General features: G+C 48.8%; 1 protein-coding gene across 1 annotated transcript in view; it reads left to right on the forward strand.

The window, feature by feature from the left end:
- Nucleotides 1–14,567, forward strand: part of RPH3A (rabphilin 3A) — a 95,635-nt gene that overhangs the window by 27,638 nt on the left and 53,430 nt on the right. The window contains exon 2 of the mRNA XM_060276326.2: nucleotides 6,387–6,482. Within this exon, the coding sequence (XP_060132309.2) occupies nucleotides 6,406–6,482 (77 nt within the window). The 5' untranslated portion in view covers nucleotides 6,387–6,405. The remainder of the gene's footprint in view (nucleotides 1–6,386; nucleotides 6,483–14,567) is intronic.

Here is a 14,567-nt window from a genome sequence, read left to right on the forward strand (position 1 = left end):
TTAATAATAATAATAATAATAATAATAATAATAATAATAATATATTATTTATACCCCGCCCATCTGGCCAGGTTCCCCCAGCCACTCTGAGCGGCTTCCAACAAAATATTAAAATACAGAAATCCATCAAACATTAAAAGCTTCCCTAAACAGGGCTGCCTTGAGATGCCTTCATTAGGTCTGGTAGTTCTCTTTGACCTCTGGTGGGAAGGCATTCCACAGGGTGGGTGCCACTACCGAGAAGGCCCTGCAGTCATTGCTGCCTTATGGAAGAGTTTGGAGCCCAAGTCCTCGAGACTGGTCAAAAAGGCTGAAGCAAGTTGTAGGGCTGTTCCCCACAGAGCTGGCATGACTCAGAGATGTTGCCTTCCTTCCTCGTTTACATCTGTTCTCTGAAGATGCAGGAAGCAAACCGGAGCCTCCCTCTCCCCCCCCCACCACTCTGGGGATTTGAGGACCGGAGAAAACAAAAGGAAAACAGCGTTTCCCCTTTGGTCATGTTTTTCACATGCCTGAAACGAGATACTTGGCGAAATCTTGGCAGCTTTTTCTTTTAATGATCCAAGTGCGAGGATGTCTCCTGCTGCTGCTGTTAGATGGAGAGGCTATTAATGGTGTTGAGACAGGAGGCTTCCCCCCCCAAAAAAAAACTACTTTGCAAGGTAATTAAAACCATCCTCACCTGGCAGGGAAGGAAGGCAGGTTTGGTTGAGGTTTGAAGTGTGCGCCGCCCCCTCTTACAGTAGAAGCTGTTCACCACCCCTCCAATTAATCAAGCTTGATTATCACAGATCCCTTAAGTTTTTAAGATTTCAGGGCTCTGCTGTGCCAGCCTCGTGGCTTGCTTCTGCACCTCATGTACATGACACCTGTTCAACCCATGCACTTTTAATGACAAAACCGTTACAGGTTTGTGGGGTCAGTCTGGATGATGTCCCGGGTCCCTTCCAAGCCTGTAAGCCAGCATCCAGTGATGTTAAAAATCTAGAGACTGCAGAACCAGTCCAATCTGGCTTTGGCTGGCCAGGTAAATTCTGCTACTTACCAAAGAGGTTGCTCTGTTGCCATGGAGATAAATGGGTGGGTCTTTTCCAAACTCACCTGTCTGGATGCAGATGCCATCTCGGGATGGAGAACAACAGGCAGGATGGTAGGATGGCTTGGTATGTGAGACTTGTGTGTGTGAGTTTTTGGCTGGTGCTGGAAGCTGGGGAGGCAGAGGCCTGCCTTGCTCTTTGGACTCAAGGGCTGTGAATTCGGGCTTCCCTGGAACCCTGATATCTTAAGATCTGTCACATGGAAGAGGGAGCAAGCTTGTTTTCTCCTACTCTGGGAGGGTAGGACTTGAACCGATGGCTTCAAGTTAAAAGATAGGAGATTCTGACTAAACATACAAAAAAAAACTTTCTGACAGCTCTCGACAGTGGAACAGTCTCCCTCAGGAGGTTGTGGACTCTCCTTCCTTGGAGGTTTTTAAAAGCAGAGGTTGGGTGGCCATCTGCCATGGACGCTTCAGCTGAGATTCCTGCATTGCACGGGGTTGGACTAGATGACCCTGGGTGTCCCTTCCGACTCTATGATTCTAATGGGGAAGGAAGTTCTGTTGAGGCCTTAATGCTGCGAGTCCCTCCATCCTCTGCTCAGGTTGTATGTATGGATATACATCTTTGGGGAACACTGCCACCACCAAAAACATGCACCATAGATATGGGAGGTATGTAAAAGAAAAGTGAAGGTGTGTAAATAGAGATTTTACAATACTGAAAACACAGAGCAGAGTGCCTTTTTTTTGTCCTTAGCATAAGGTTCCTGGCCTGTCCCGTGAAAAGAGCTTGAGAGTCAAGGGGTTGGGAAATCCTTTCTGCTTAAGTGGGCTACGTCACTGTGCTCCGTGGACCAATGTTCTGGTTTGGTATAATACAGGGGTAGGCAACCTATTGTTGTCTTTGTCCTTGTCCATGGAGTTTTCTTGGCAGGGATACTAGAGTGGCTTGCCAGTTCCTTCTCCAGGTGGATCACATTTAGTCAAAACTCTCCACTATGACCTGTCCATCTTGGGTGCCCCTACACGGCATAGCTCATAGCTTCTCTGAGTTATTCAAGCCCCTTCGCCACGACAAGGCAGTGATCCATGAAGGGGAGCCCACTGGAAGGACAGATCCTGAAGCTGAGGCTCCAATACTTTGGCTACCTCATGATGTTGGGAAAGATGGAGGGCACAAGGAGAAGGGGACGACAGAGAATGAGATGGTTGGATAGTGTTCTCGAAGCTACGAACATGAGTTTGACCAAACTGCGGGAGGCAGTGCAAGACAGGAGTTACTGCCGTGCTATGGTCCATGGGGTCACGAAGAGTCGGACACGACTAAACGACTGAACAACAACAACAGGCAACCTAAGGCCCATGGGCCACAAGCGGCCCACGGGGGTCATTTAACCAGCCCATGAGCTGCCCCCGCACTGAGCCGCCCGCTCGGCGAGTCCCCGCACACTGCGCTAAACCGGCGCTGCTCAGCTCGGGGACTCGCTTCCACGGCACCGGAAATCGTGTCTGCACCGATGCTGGAAATCACAGGCGCGCATGCACTCCGGCCCACGGAGGGATCTCCGCTGGAGTGAACCGGCCCAGGCGAGGTAAGCCTTGCTGACCCCTGGTATAATACTTCTGATTGCAAACTAGTGGTAAATCCTTTTGGCTTGGTGGAAGTGCCCCCACCTCCACCACACATCTCAGAGATGGGAGGTTATCCCCTTACCCCATGAATGCCCACTTGACCGCTTTGATTTATGGAACTGGCTCTGTTGCAGGTGCTATGTAAGACTTGTTCTGCGCTGGCAAGAAACTGATCTTTTATTGTGTTAGCAGCACCCGCACTTTGGAACTCCCTGCCTATTGATAACGTAGAATTATAGAGTTGGAAAGGGACCCTGAGGATCATCTAGGCCAGGGGTGGCCAACTTCCAAGAGACTGTGATCTGTTGTTGTTGTTGTTGTTATTGTTGTTGTTGTTGTTGTTGTTTAGTCGTTTAGTCGTGTCCGACTCTTCATGACCCCATGGACCATAGCACGCCAGGCACTCCTGTCTTGCACTGCCTCCCGCAGTTTGGTCAAACTCATGTTTGTAGCTTCGAGAACACTGTCCTACCATCTTGTTCTCTGTCGTCCCCTTCTCCTAGTGCCCTCCATCTTCCCCAACATCAGGGTCTTTTCCAGGGAGTCTTCTCTTCTCATGAGGTGGCCAAAGTATTGGAGCCTCAGCTTCAGGATCTGCCCTAACAGTAAGCACTCAGGGCCGATTTCCTTTAGAATGGATAGGTTTGATCTTCTTGCAGTCCATGGGACTCTCAAGCGTCTCCTCCGGCACCATAATTCAAAAGCATCCATTCTTCGGCGATCAGCCTTCTTTATGGTCCAGCTCTCACTTCCATACATCACTACTGGGAAAACCATAGTTTTAACTACTGTATATTCCTGCATACAAGACTACTTTTTAACCCAGGAAAATCTTCTCAAAAGACGGGGGTCGTCTTATACGCTGGGTCATATTTCTTATACGGCGAGTATATCCCAAACTCTATATTTTAACTGGAAAAGTCGGGGGTCGTCTTATACGCCCAATATACGGTATACAGACCTTTGTCAGCAAGGTGATGTCTCTGCTTTTTAAGATCTACTCAGAGTTAAAAACTGGCAGTGATCTACCCCTTTTGGGGGGGGGTTCAGGTTGAGGTTGTTGAGCTTTTTTAGGAAGGAAATCCATGCTTTGGGGGGTTCGGGTCAAAGTTGAGCTTTTTTTCCCTCTTTTTTTTTTTAGGAAGGAAAGCCCTGTTTTGGGGGCTTCAGGGCAAAGATGTAGAGGGAGCCAAAGTTGCTGAGCTTCTTTGGGTGGAGCCAGTGATCTACCAGTGATCTACCACAGAGATCCAGTGATCTACCAGTAGACATGCTCTACCTGTTGGACATACCTGATCTAGGCCAACCCCCCTGCAATGCAGGAATATGCCACTGTCCCATACGGGGATCGAACCTGTAACCTTGACATTATCAGCACCACGCTCTAACCAACTGAGCTACCAGGCAGGCACCCTCCCACTGCTCTTTTTGGCTCCTGCTTGCTCAGACAAGCTGCCCAGATACATAAAATGTTGACATGTGTCTTAATCTGTTTTTCACATCATTAATTGCAATAATAATTGTATTATTTCAACAGCTGCTTTAACTGGTTTTATTGATAATTTTCTTGTTTTATTCTTTCTTAGTAAACAGCTTTGAGGTTTTTCTCTCTCCTTACGATCAAGTGTATATAAATTTTATGAAACCTATAAAATATCCAAGCTAGTAGGCCTAGCCTTGTCACCATTTCTTCACACAATAACAATAAATAGGTAAAGGTTGGTGTCCAGTCATGGACGACTCTGGGGTTGCGCACTAATCTTGCTCTATAGGCCGAGGGAGCTGGCGTTTGTCCGTAGACAGCTTCCAGGTCATGTGGCCAGCATGACAAAGCCGCTTCTGGTGAACCAGAGCAGCGCACGGAAACGCCGTTTACCTTCCCACCGGAATGGTACCTATTTATCTACTTGCACTTTGACGTGCTTTCAAACTGCTAGGTTGGCAGGAGCTGGGACTGAGCAACGGGAGCTCACCTCTTCACGGGGATTCAAACCGCCGACCTTCTGATCGGCAAGCCCTAGGCTCTGTGGTTCTATATTAAATAGAACATCCCTTTTTTTTCATCAGAGAAATGTTGGAGGGCATGAAGCTGTTGTCAGTGTCCCAGCATGTCACCGTTATGTAGGATTCATTCCTGAAACAGGAAAAGGAAGCCAGCTCTCTGGATTCTACGCCATTCACAGTCTGTTTTGCTTGTTTAAAGTTGTGCCTCTTTGTGCTGTTGTGTGGCGATGCTATCTCAATCCACACCGCTGCATCTCTTCCGACACCCAGGAGCTGCTTTCTGGGGTCCCATGCTCGCTGGCTTTCCTCGTGCAAATGGCGTGGTGTGTGGCTGGAATCTAGCATCTAGACTCAGCGCTGACATAGCAAGGCAACACCCAACGTACGGCTGGCGCACTGTAGCATTGCGCAATGTTTAGTAATAATAATAATAATATCCATCTGGCTCGGCTTCCCCAGCCACTCTGGGCGGCTTCCAACAGAAAAATAAAACACAGTACTCTATTAAACATTAAAAGCCTCCCTGAACAGGGCTGCCTTCAGATGTCTTATAAAAGTCTGGTAGTTGTTTTCCTCTTTGACATCTGTTGGGAGAGCGTTCCACAGGGCAGGCGCCACCACCGAGAAGGCCCTCTGCCTAGTTCCCTGCAACTTGGCTTCTCGCAACGAGGGAACCGCCAGAAGGCCCTTGGTGCTGGACCTCAGTGTCCGGGCAGAATGATGGAGGTGGAGATGCTCCTTCAGGTATACTGGACCGAGGCCATTTAGGGCTTTAAAGGTCAGCACCAACACTTTGAATTGTGCTCGGAAACGTACTGGGAGCCCATGTAGATCTTTCAAGACCGGTGTAATGTGGTCTCGGCAGCCGCTCCCAGTCACCAGTCTAGCTGCCGCATTCTGGATTAGTTGTAGTTTCCGAGTCACCTTCAAAGGTAGCCCCACGTACAGCGCATTGCAGTAGTCCAAGCGGGAGATAACTAGAGCATGCACCACTCTGGCTAGACAGTCTGCAGGCAGGTAGGGTCTCAGCCTGCGTACCAGATGGAGCTGATAGACAGCTGCCCTGGACACAGAATTGACCTGCGCCTCCATGGACAGCTGGGAGTCCAAAATGACTCCCAGGCTGCGCACCTGGTGCTTCAGGGGCACAGTTACCCCATTCAGGACCAGCTCTCGATCGCTCCCATATAAATGTCTGTGCAGACTTGATGTCAAACTGACCCGTTGCAGTGTTCACAGATTCAGTTCTACTTGCATCAGATAAAATGCCCCATGTTGCTTTCCCTCCAGGAACCCTGCCTTGTGAACAAAATCGCAACTCGGCAAAATCTCTCCAGGCCAGAGAGGCAGTTTCTTCCCTGTGGCTCCTGGTATCCACTTATGGTGCCCAATGATCCTTTAAGAAGAGACCTGTTAGTGACCTGCAAATATGGAGGTTTCTCAGGGAGCTTCTTTGCCTAAAGGGCTTGTTGCCTTGCAGCTCTGTCAGCAGAGCGCGAGACTCCGAATCCCAGGGTCATGGGTTCAAGTCCCATGTAGGGCAAAAGGTTCCTGCATTGCAGGGGGTTGGATTAGATGACCCTCACGGTCCCTCCCAACTATTCTAAAGAGTTCACCACACCCTCTTCTTTGCTGCCGCAATCATTACCTCTTCAACCCTTGATCTCGCTGTTGATTTACAAGGTCTTGCTGCTTTTTTGTCTTTCAGGGAGCCTCAACATTCAGCCATGACGGACACGGTCGTTGGCAACAGCACTGGTCAATGGATGTATCAGAATGATAGACAGATGGCTCTTCGGGGCGGGTAAGAGGATTCCGTGGCTTTTGACTCTCCACTTCCACCACCCACCTGCCAGCTGATTTGTATATTATAGCACAGCTTGCGTGGAACTTACGTTCCGGGGGTGGCACATATACAAATATATATATATATATATTCGAATCGCACACCCCATCCTTACTTTCCAGAGCTGGCAAACTGAGTGGGCCTAATCCTAGCAAGGCAGAGAGCTTTTAAACTCTCCTCCTTGCTTACCAGACAAGGCCTGTACAGCACACAGATTCTGGGATGCTCTCATGAGATCTTCTGGAGCTGTCTGAGTTCCCATGGGATGTCGTGAGAGCATCCCAGGGCCCCTCTCCAAGTGGAACTTGCCTGGAAAGCAAGGCGGAGAGCTTAAAAGGTCTTTCCACGTGGGTAAAACCTGATGCAAAAGGAGAGCTTTTAAGCTCTCCGCCTTGCACGCAATTAATTTGCACCGTTTTCAACTCTGGAAGGTTGAAATTGTGCAAATTGATTGTGCATAAGATATGACCATACTGTTTAATAATGTGCGTGTTGTGTGCGTGCCTGCTGCGATTCAACGGGCATGCACGGAACCTGGAAGAATGTGCTATCAGTGGCATAATTTAGTTGCCAGAGAGCCAGAGGTTTCATTCCTCTTTTCTAAGCCATATTTCTTTAGAGAACTAGTTTCACCCCACTCTTTAGCCAAAACAATGTGGCTTACAAGATCAGTCGTAGAGACTTACAATAAAAAAGACATGACACACAAGGAAAAGGGGATGGGGAGGGAGGAGGGAAAAAGTCAGCTCATGCAGCAGTTCTCAGCGTTAACAGTTCTTATAACGATGCAAAGATCTGTTTGAATTATGCATTATGGCTGTCACCTATTGAAATATCAGCAGCCTGAGGAGGTACCGGTAGTTGATCAAGGGAGCTTGTGTGTGTGTGCTTCAGTGCTCTGCAGAGTTTCTTTGTTCCTTCCTGTGATAAGCAAAGCAAACCAGAATAAAATGCACAGAATGGTAGGAACACTGTGCAAAAGAAAGGGAAACGGGGATCATTAACGCAGGTTGCAGAATTAAGCCTGTCTGATTGCAGAATGTTGATACCCTTCAAAGATGAACTCAAGAAGAGCCTAGCTAATTCCAGCTTTGGCAGGTCCTGACAGCAACTGGGGGCATGGGGGTGGGGGGTGGAGTGGGGAGACTGTCTTAAACAACGACAGCACCTCTAGGCCACCAGCAGCAGTGATCAGAAACTTTGCTGGAAAAGCTAAAATTGCGACCTGAGTATCTCTTCCCCCAGCCACCCGTGGCCTAATTTAATTTTGCCCGTTAATTCTAATCCTTAAACTGCCATCCATCTCAAGTCATCCCTCAGCTTGGCAGCGGAATTAAATTCAAATCATTTAAATAATGTATGCAGCTATTCCCTTGCCAGAAGTGTTTGCTCCTTATCAGACTGGATTCCAAGAGCTGCTAATGACCGGCGGGGGGGGGGGGGGGAGGGGAGAGACAGACACAGAGAGTCCAGTAGATGTTAAATTGTTTGGAGATCATTGTCAGAGGGCAGGGAATGTAAGGAAACTGTGATAGCCATGGGCCTGTTGATGTTGTTGGTTGACCGTGCGGAGGAATGCCAAGTTGGCGTGGGTTTAATTGGGGAGTCCCAGAGCTCCAACGTGTACATTCATGGGCTCTGAACTAGCAGGGGCAGACCTGGAAGGAGACCTCGGGGTGTGTGTGTGTCACAGTAGAGAGCTGAATGAAGATGTTGATGCAGTGTGTGGCAGCTGTGGAAAAAAAAGCCAAATTGCACGGTCGGGATCATTAGGCAAGGAATTGAAAATAAAACTGCCAATAGACGGAGAGCAAATACGATAGCCATCTTCACATATCTAAAGTGCTCTCACATAGAAGATGGAGCAAACTTGTTTTCTCCTGCTGGCAAGAAAGGAGATTCTGACTAAATATCCGGAAGGTCTTTCTGACACCAAGAGCTGTTGGTGCAGTGGTACAGACTCCCGCAAGAGGTTGTGGACTCTCCTTCTTCGGAGGTTTTTAAGCAGAGCTTGGATAGCCATCTGTTGGGTTCCTGTGTTGCGGGGCGTTGGACTAGATGACCCTCAGAGTCCCTTCCAACCTTGCCATTCTATAATTGTCACAATGCCATTATACAAATCTATGGTGCCAACTGCATTTGGAGTACTGTGTAAAGTTCTGGCCGCCTCCCTTCGAAAGGTATTGTAAGGGGGAGGGCTTATAGAGAACCCCCCCTTCATCCGAAGCAGCCCGTCTCCCAGCAGTCAGGAGAGCGAAGGGTCTGATAGAGGGAGTCAGGGAACGGAGAGGGAGGGCCAGGGCTCTGGCAGCATCCAAGAGCCCCTGCTCCATAGGCAGGAAGAAAGGGAGGTGGACAGAGAGGACAGGAATCGGTCAGACAGAAGACCCGTTCCCCCCCCCCCGATGCCGGAATTGAGGAGGAGGAGGAAAGGGAGGCGCTTCTCAGTTCCGAGGCTTGGTCTAGAACGCGGAGGGGGGCAGTGCAGGAATCTGACTCGAGCGGGTAGACATGGAATCAGTGGTTCGTTACACTGTAAATAATGTGCACCAATAAAAACGTCTGAAAGACAAGCATGTGGAAGGTCGTTACTCAAGAGTAGTCACCACATCACTGACAGGTATATTGAAGAGTTTTTGTTTAGAGAAGAGGGGGAAGTTTTTACTCCCTGTCTGATAACTCTGGAACTCAGGGACATCCAAAGAAAGTGAATATTAGAAGATTCAGGACACATAAAAGGAAATATGTGCCTCACATACCCACTCTCACAGGAGGCAGTGATGGCCACCAACTTGGGCAAATGCATGGAGGAGAGGGCTATCGATGGCTACCAGCCAGAATGACTCTGCTCTGCCTCCAAGCGTGGAGTTTCTGAATACCAGTTGCTGGAAGCCATGGGAGGGGAGAGCGCTCTTGTGCTCAGATCCTGCCTGTGGGATGTCCTCTGAGGGTTCTTTTTCTGGTACCAGGTCAGGGCAAGGCATGATGTCAACCTGCCCAATTTCCAAACTTGGGAACCGCTCATACGCAGGGCTTCCATCTCACAGTAATCTCCTTGGGTTGATTGGCCCTTACCCAGCCCGTCCCCAACTCCAGGCATGTGTCCAGGACTTGATCAGCCTCCCCTTACTGAGACGGTTGCCGAGAAATATTAGCATCCTTTGATGATGTTTGTTTGGTGCAATAATGTATTTGACTTTTCCCCTCTTCCTTTTCCTCCCCCCACGCTGCTTTGAAGCGGAAAAGAACAGTAAGTCCTCTGTTTATCTGTTGTGCATTTAGTTCACATATACACTCATGGCATCTGGCTCGCCGGGGACTGATTGATAGCTTGATGAAAATGTGGACACACAAGTGTTACAGATCGGTAGGAAATGAAGTGAAAATAAACTGCCAGTTAATATCATGATGCTGGTATGCAAATCAAGGGTGTGAAGTCACGTCAGAAGGCTTCGTGAAGCTGGGACTCCATCTCCAAGGCTTACCTTCCAAGACCCGGACTGCAGAATCCGGGACCGGCAGCCGTGTGACACCGGAAGTTGCGTTGACATAACTTCTGGTGTCGCTTTGCCCTTCTATGGGTACCAAAAATGGCCGCTGCCGGCTTCGAAAGTCACTTGTACGCATGTCAGGAAGTGCGTCAACGCAACTTCCGGTGTCGCTCCACCCATCTATGGGCATCAAAAATGGCCGCCGCCGACACCGGAAGTCGCGTCTATGCACTTCCGGACATGCGTAGATGCGACTTTTGAAGCCGGCGGCGGCCATTTTTGGTGCCCATAGAAGGGCGAATCAGAAAGAAAAAAAATGGATGCCGGCAGGAGAAAATAATGGAGAAAAATGGGAGATGAAGTGATATGGGGACCACCGGGAAAAGGTAAGTAAAAACGGGGGTTTCCCGGGGAAAACGGGGTACTTGGCAGCTATGCTCCAAGGCCCCAGACACCACTTCTGAGTCCTTGAGAGGCCTCAGGCTTGACCTCCAGTGCTTCACAAGGCACCAGAAGTCGCGTTGGAGGTCCCGCTGTGTGGGTGCCAAGCACCCACAACAATTTTTTTGTGGGTGCTCGGCCCCCAGGGCCCCCCAGTTGGCACCGGTGGGTCTGGAGTTGTAAAGTGTGGACCTGGGCCTGGAAAGAGCAGGGCAAACGTTAAGTGTGGACAAGCCCTCTGGGTAGACCGCACTGATGTAGATGGACCAAAGGTCTGGCTCATTGTCCAGGATGCCATCACAAGAACATAGCCAGGCTTTGAAAGGAGGCAACCTCACTCTGAAGATGAATGGGAAAACTCATCTGCCAACCCCCTCCTAACGCCGGCTGCCTGCGAGGAGGCATTTCTGTCTAGATTACCCACCAAAAACACCCCGCCTTGGCTTGGCGAGGGGAAGAATGGGAGACGAGATCTTTTCAAAGCCCCCCTCAATTTCACGATGTGAGCAGCGCAGCGGGCAAGAACAATTGGCACTATTTATACGTGCCCTATTTAGCTCCCTGCCTGCGCCGGCTGGCTTTTGTTCCTCGATTCAGCTGCAAATTTCTGCTTGTTCCTGGCAGAATAGAAATGCAGATGGCAGTTCGGATTCCGGGCGGGGTGGGCGCCATCTGTGGGCGCTCTGCTGGGTTGGGTGGTGTGGATCTGCGAGGCGGCTCCCAAAGGGCTTTGTTCTCTCAGGGTGGGCAAGGTCTCGTGCCTGTGCCTTCCCCAGTTGTAACGGGAGCCTGTAGGAGAGAATTTGGAGGGTTGCCATCCGTACCCCTTTCTGACGTGTCTCCAGTAATATGTTCCCTACAGTTCTGGTCGCCCCCTCTCAAAAAGGAGGTACGAAGATGTAAAGGTGGCCATAAAATGGCAAATGCAATTCAATTGAAAGATTTCTCTGATGAAAATAGGGACATCCTGTTTAATAATAATACTGGAATAATAATAATACCCCACTCATCTGACTGGGTTGCCCCAGCCACTCTGGGCAGCTTCCAATATATATAGAAGCATAACAAAACATTGAACATTAAAAAACCCTTCCCTATACAGGGCTGCCTTCAGATGTCTTTTAAAGGTTGTCTAGTTACTTATCTCCTTGGCTCAGGGGGTCACATAGCCCCATACCCTCTAACATTTCTCTAATGAAAATAGGGATATCCTATTTTAGAAGACATCTGAAGGCAGCCCTGTTTAGGGAAGCTTTTAATGTTTAATAAATTATTGCATTTTAATGTTCTGTTCTGTTGGAAGCTGCCCAGAGTGGCTGGGGAAACTCAGCCAGGTGGGCGGGGTATAAATAAATTATTATTATTATTATTATTATTATTATTATTATTATTATTATTATTATTTATTACTACTACTACTACTAAGGAAAAGCGGGACATTCCGGGATCAAATAAGAAACTGGGATGGCTTCTGTAAATCTGGCACTGACTCTGGAAAATAGGGACATTAGGAGGGTCTGGCAAAGTGATCTGGGTAGAAAAAAAGCCCTTGATTTCACTGATGGCCTTGAGCAGGGGTCAGCAAACATTTTTCATCAGGGGGCCGGTCCACTGTCCCTCAGACCTTGTTGGGGGCCGGGCTATATTTTTTTTTTGGCAGAAATGAACGAATTCCTATGCCCCACAAATAACCCAGAGATGCATTTTAAATTAAAAACACGCTGATTCCCGCACTGTCCTCAGGCCAGATTTAGAAGGCGATTGGGCCGGATCCGGCCCCCCAGGCCTTAGTTTGCCTACCTATGGCTTTGAGAAAGCTACAATTGCTCAGGTAGATTTTGGCCCCAAAGCCATTGATGTTCCTTGAACCACAGCTTGCTTTGTGGTTCTGTTGCTGTGACCTATTTGTTACGACCAGGAATTTTCACCGGTTGTTGTTGTTTTTTTTTTAATTGCCCTTCTGAGGAGTATCTAATAAACCGAGGAATCCAAACAAAGATGGTTTATTGATTGGAACAGAGAAAAACACCTGATGGATTCTGCTCGGTTGCAAAGATCTGCCGGATAAACTGCTTACTTTGGTAATCCAAGATGAGGGCCTGGGAATATAGGCAGGGTGTGGGGTGGGGAGAGATTTATTGACGGCCTGATTGTACATGAAATACAATTTGGTCGATAAGAGCTGCAGCCAAAGGCTTTGCTTGTAATTTCAAACTGAGACGGGGGGGGGGGGGTTCGGCTCCCTCCACCAGAGAGTTTGTCTCCTTGCAAATACCGACTTGTCAGACACAAACCAGAGGGGAGAGGAGGGGGAAATGTGCAGCAACACGACAACCTTCCCAAGCGATTTAGCAAAGACCAGCGCTACGAGGGCTGCTGCTTAATGGAAATCTGGAAACGTTGTTCTCAAGTGTTACAAGAGAAATACTGCTCCCTTTCCTTTATGGGGTATCTAAGAGCCCATATCTCCTACCGTTAGAGAACCTTAAGTAGGTTCTCTATCGGTAGGTGAAAATAACAGAGGCCAACCAGAGAATATTGAGAAGCAAAGCAGCTAGTAAGCTTGATCTTTATTAAACTGTTGCAACGGGGTCCCCACTCACCACACGCAGGAACCCAGAACATTGGTGTGCAAGCTCTTATATAGACATTTGAAAATTCCCTCCCCTGTAGCTTAAGGCTACCCCCCAAAACATCATACATACATCACTGAAGGGTACCTGATAATGGTTACTGATAGCTTTTACCTGGGCATCCTGGCCATTCTTTTGTGATAGTAAATACCTTAATGCCTGAATCCAGGTCATAGGCTCACCCTAAAGGTAAAGGGACCCCTGACCATTAGGTCCAGTTGTGACCAACTCTGGGGTTGTGGCGCTCATCTCGCATTATTGGCCGAGGGAGCCGGCGTACAGCTTCCAGATCATGTGGCCAGCATGACAAAGCCGCTTCTGGCGAACCAGAGCAGCACATGGAAACGCCGTTTACCTTCCCGCCAGAGCGGTACCTATTTATCTACTTGCACTTTGACATGCTTTCGAACTGCTAGATTGGCAAGAGCAGGGACCGAGCAACGGGAGCTCACCCTGTCGCGGGGATTTGAACCGCCGACCTTCTGATCGGCAAGCCCTAGGCTCTGTGGTTTAACCCACAGCACCACCCGTGTCCCAGGCTCACCCTATTCATACACAAATATGCCCTTAAGACAGGATTTGTGAGCAAAGAGACAATGGGGAGGATTTCCCACTTCCTCCTTGCAGAGAAACATTTGGGGAAAATTTGGGAGAGTCAAAATGGTTTCAGGATTGCTCTCCTGTACTATTTCAGACACGTAGTTTATATAGAGTGGTACCTCGGGTTACAGACACTTCAGGTTACAGACTCAGAAACAGTACCTTGGGTTAATAACTTTGCTTCAGGATGAGAACAGAAATTGCGCGGCGGCAGCGGGAGGCCCCCATTAGCTAAAGTGGTAAAAAGGTAAAGGGACCCCTGACCATTAGGTCCAGTCGTGACCGACTCTGGGGTTGCGCGCTCATCTCGCATTATTGGCCGAGGGAGCCGGCGTATAGCTTCCAGGTCATGTGGCCAGCATGACAAAGCCGCTTCTGGCAAACCAGAGCAGCACACGGAAACGCCGTTTACCTTCCCGGTATAGCGGTTCCTATTTATCTACTTGCATTTTTTGATGTGCTTTCGAACTGCCAGGTTGGCAGGAGCTGGGACCAAGCAACAGGAGCTCACCCCGTCACAGGGATTCAAACCGCCGACCTTCTGATCAGCAAGCCCTAGGCTCAGTGGTTTAGCCCACAGCTCCACCTGGGTCGCTAAAGTGGTATCTCAGGTTAAGAACAGTTTCAGGTTAAGAATGGACCTCCAGAACGAATTAAGTTCTCAACCCGAGGTACCACTGTACTTATGGATGTGTTTGCCTTGAAAATTAATGAACATATGATTTATATACCGTATATGAGATCTTAGAATTCCTGTAACACAAGGAGTTTGCCTTATGGCAGGGCTGTCACCTCAAGGATGAGCAGCTCTGGCCAGGTTCTTCCAGGCATGAGACCTGCCTTGGTCTAAAAGGCCTTGGGATGCTCACAGCACCGGC

This window comes from Zootoca vivipara, chromosome 6 (assembly GCF_965207765.1).
Source record: "Zootoca vivipara chromosome 6, rZooViv2.hap1.1, whole genome shotgun sequence".
Taxonomy (NCBI): domain Eukaryota; kingdom Metazoa; phylum Chordata; class Lepidosauria; order Squamata; family Lacertidae; genus Zootoca; species Zootoca vivipara.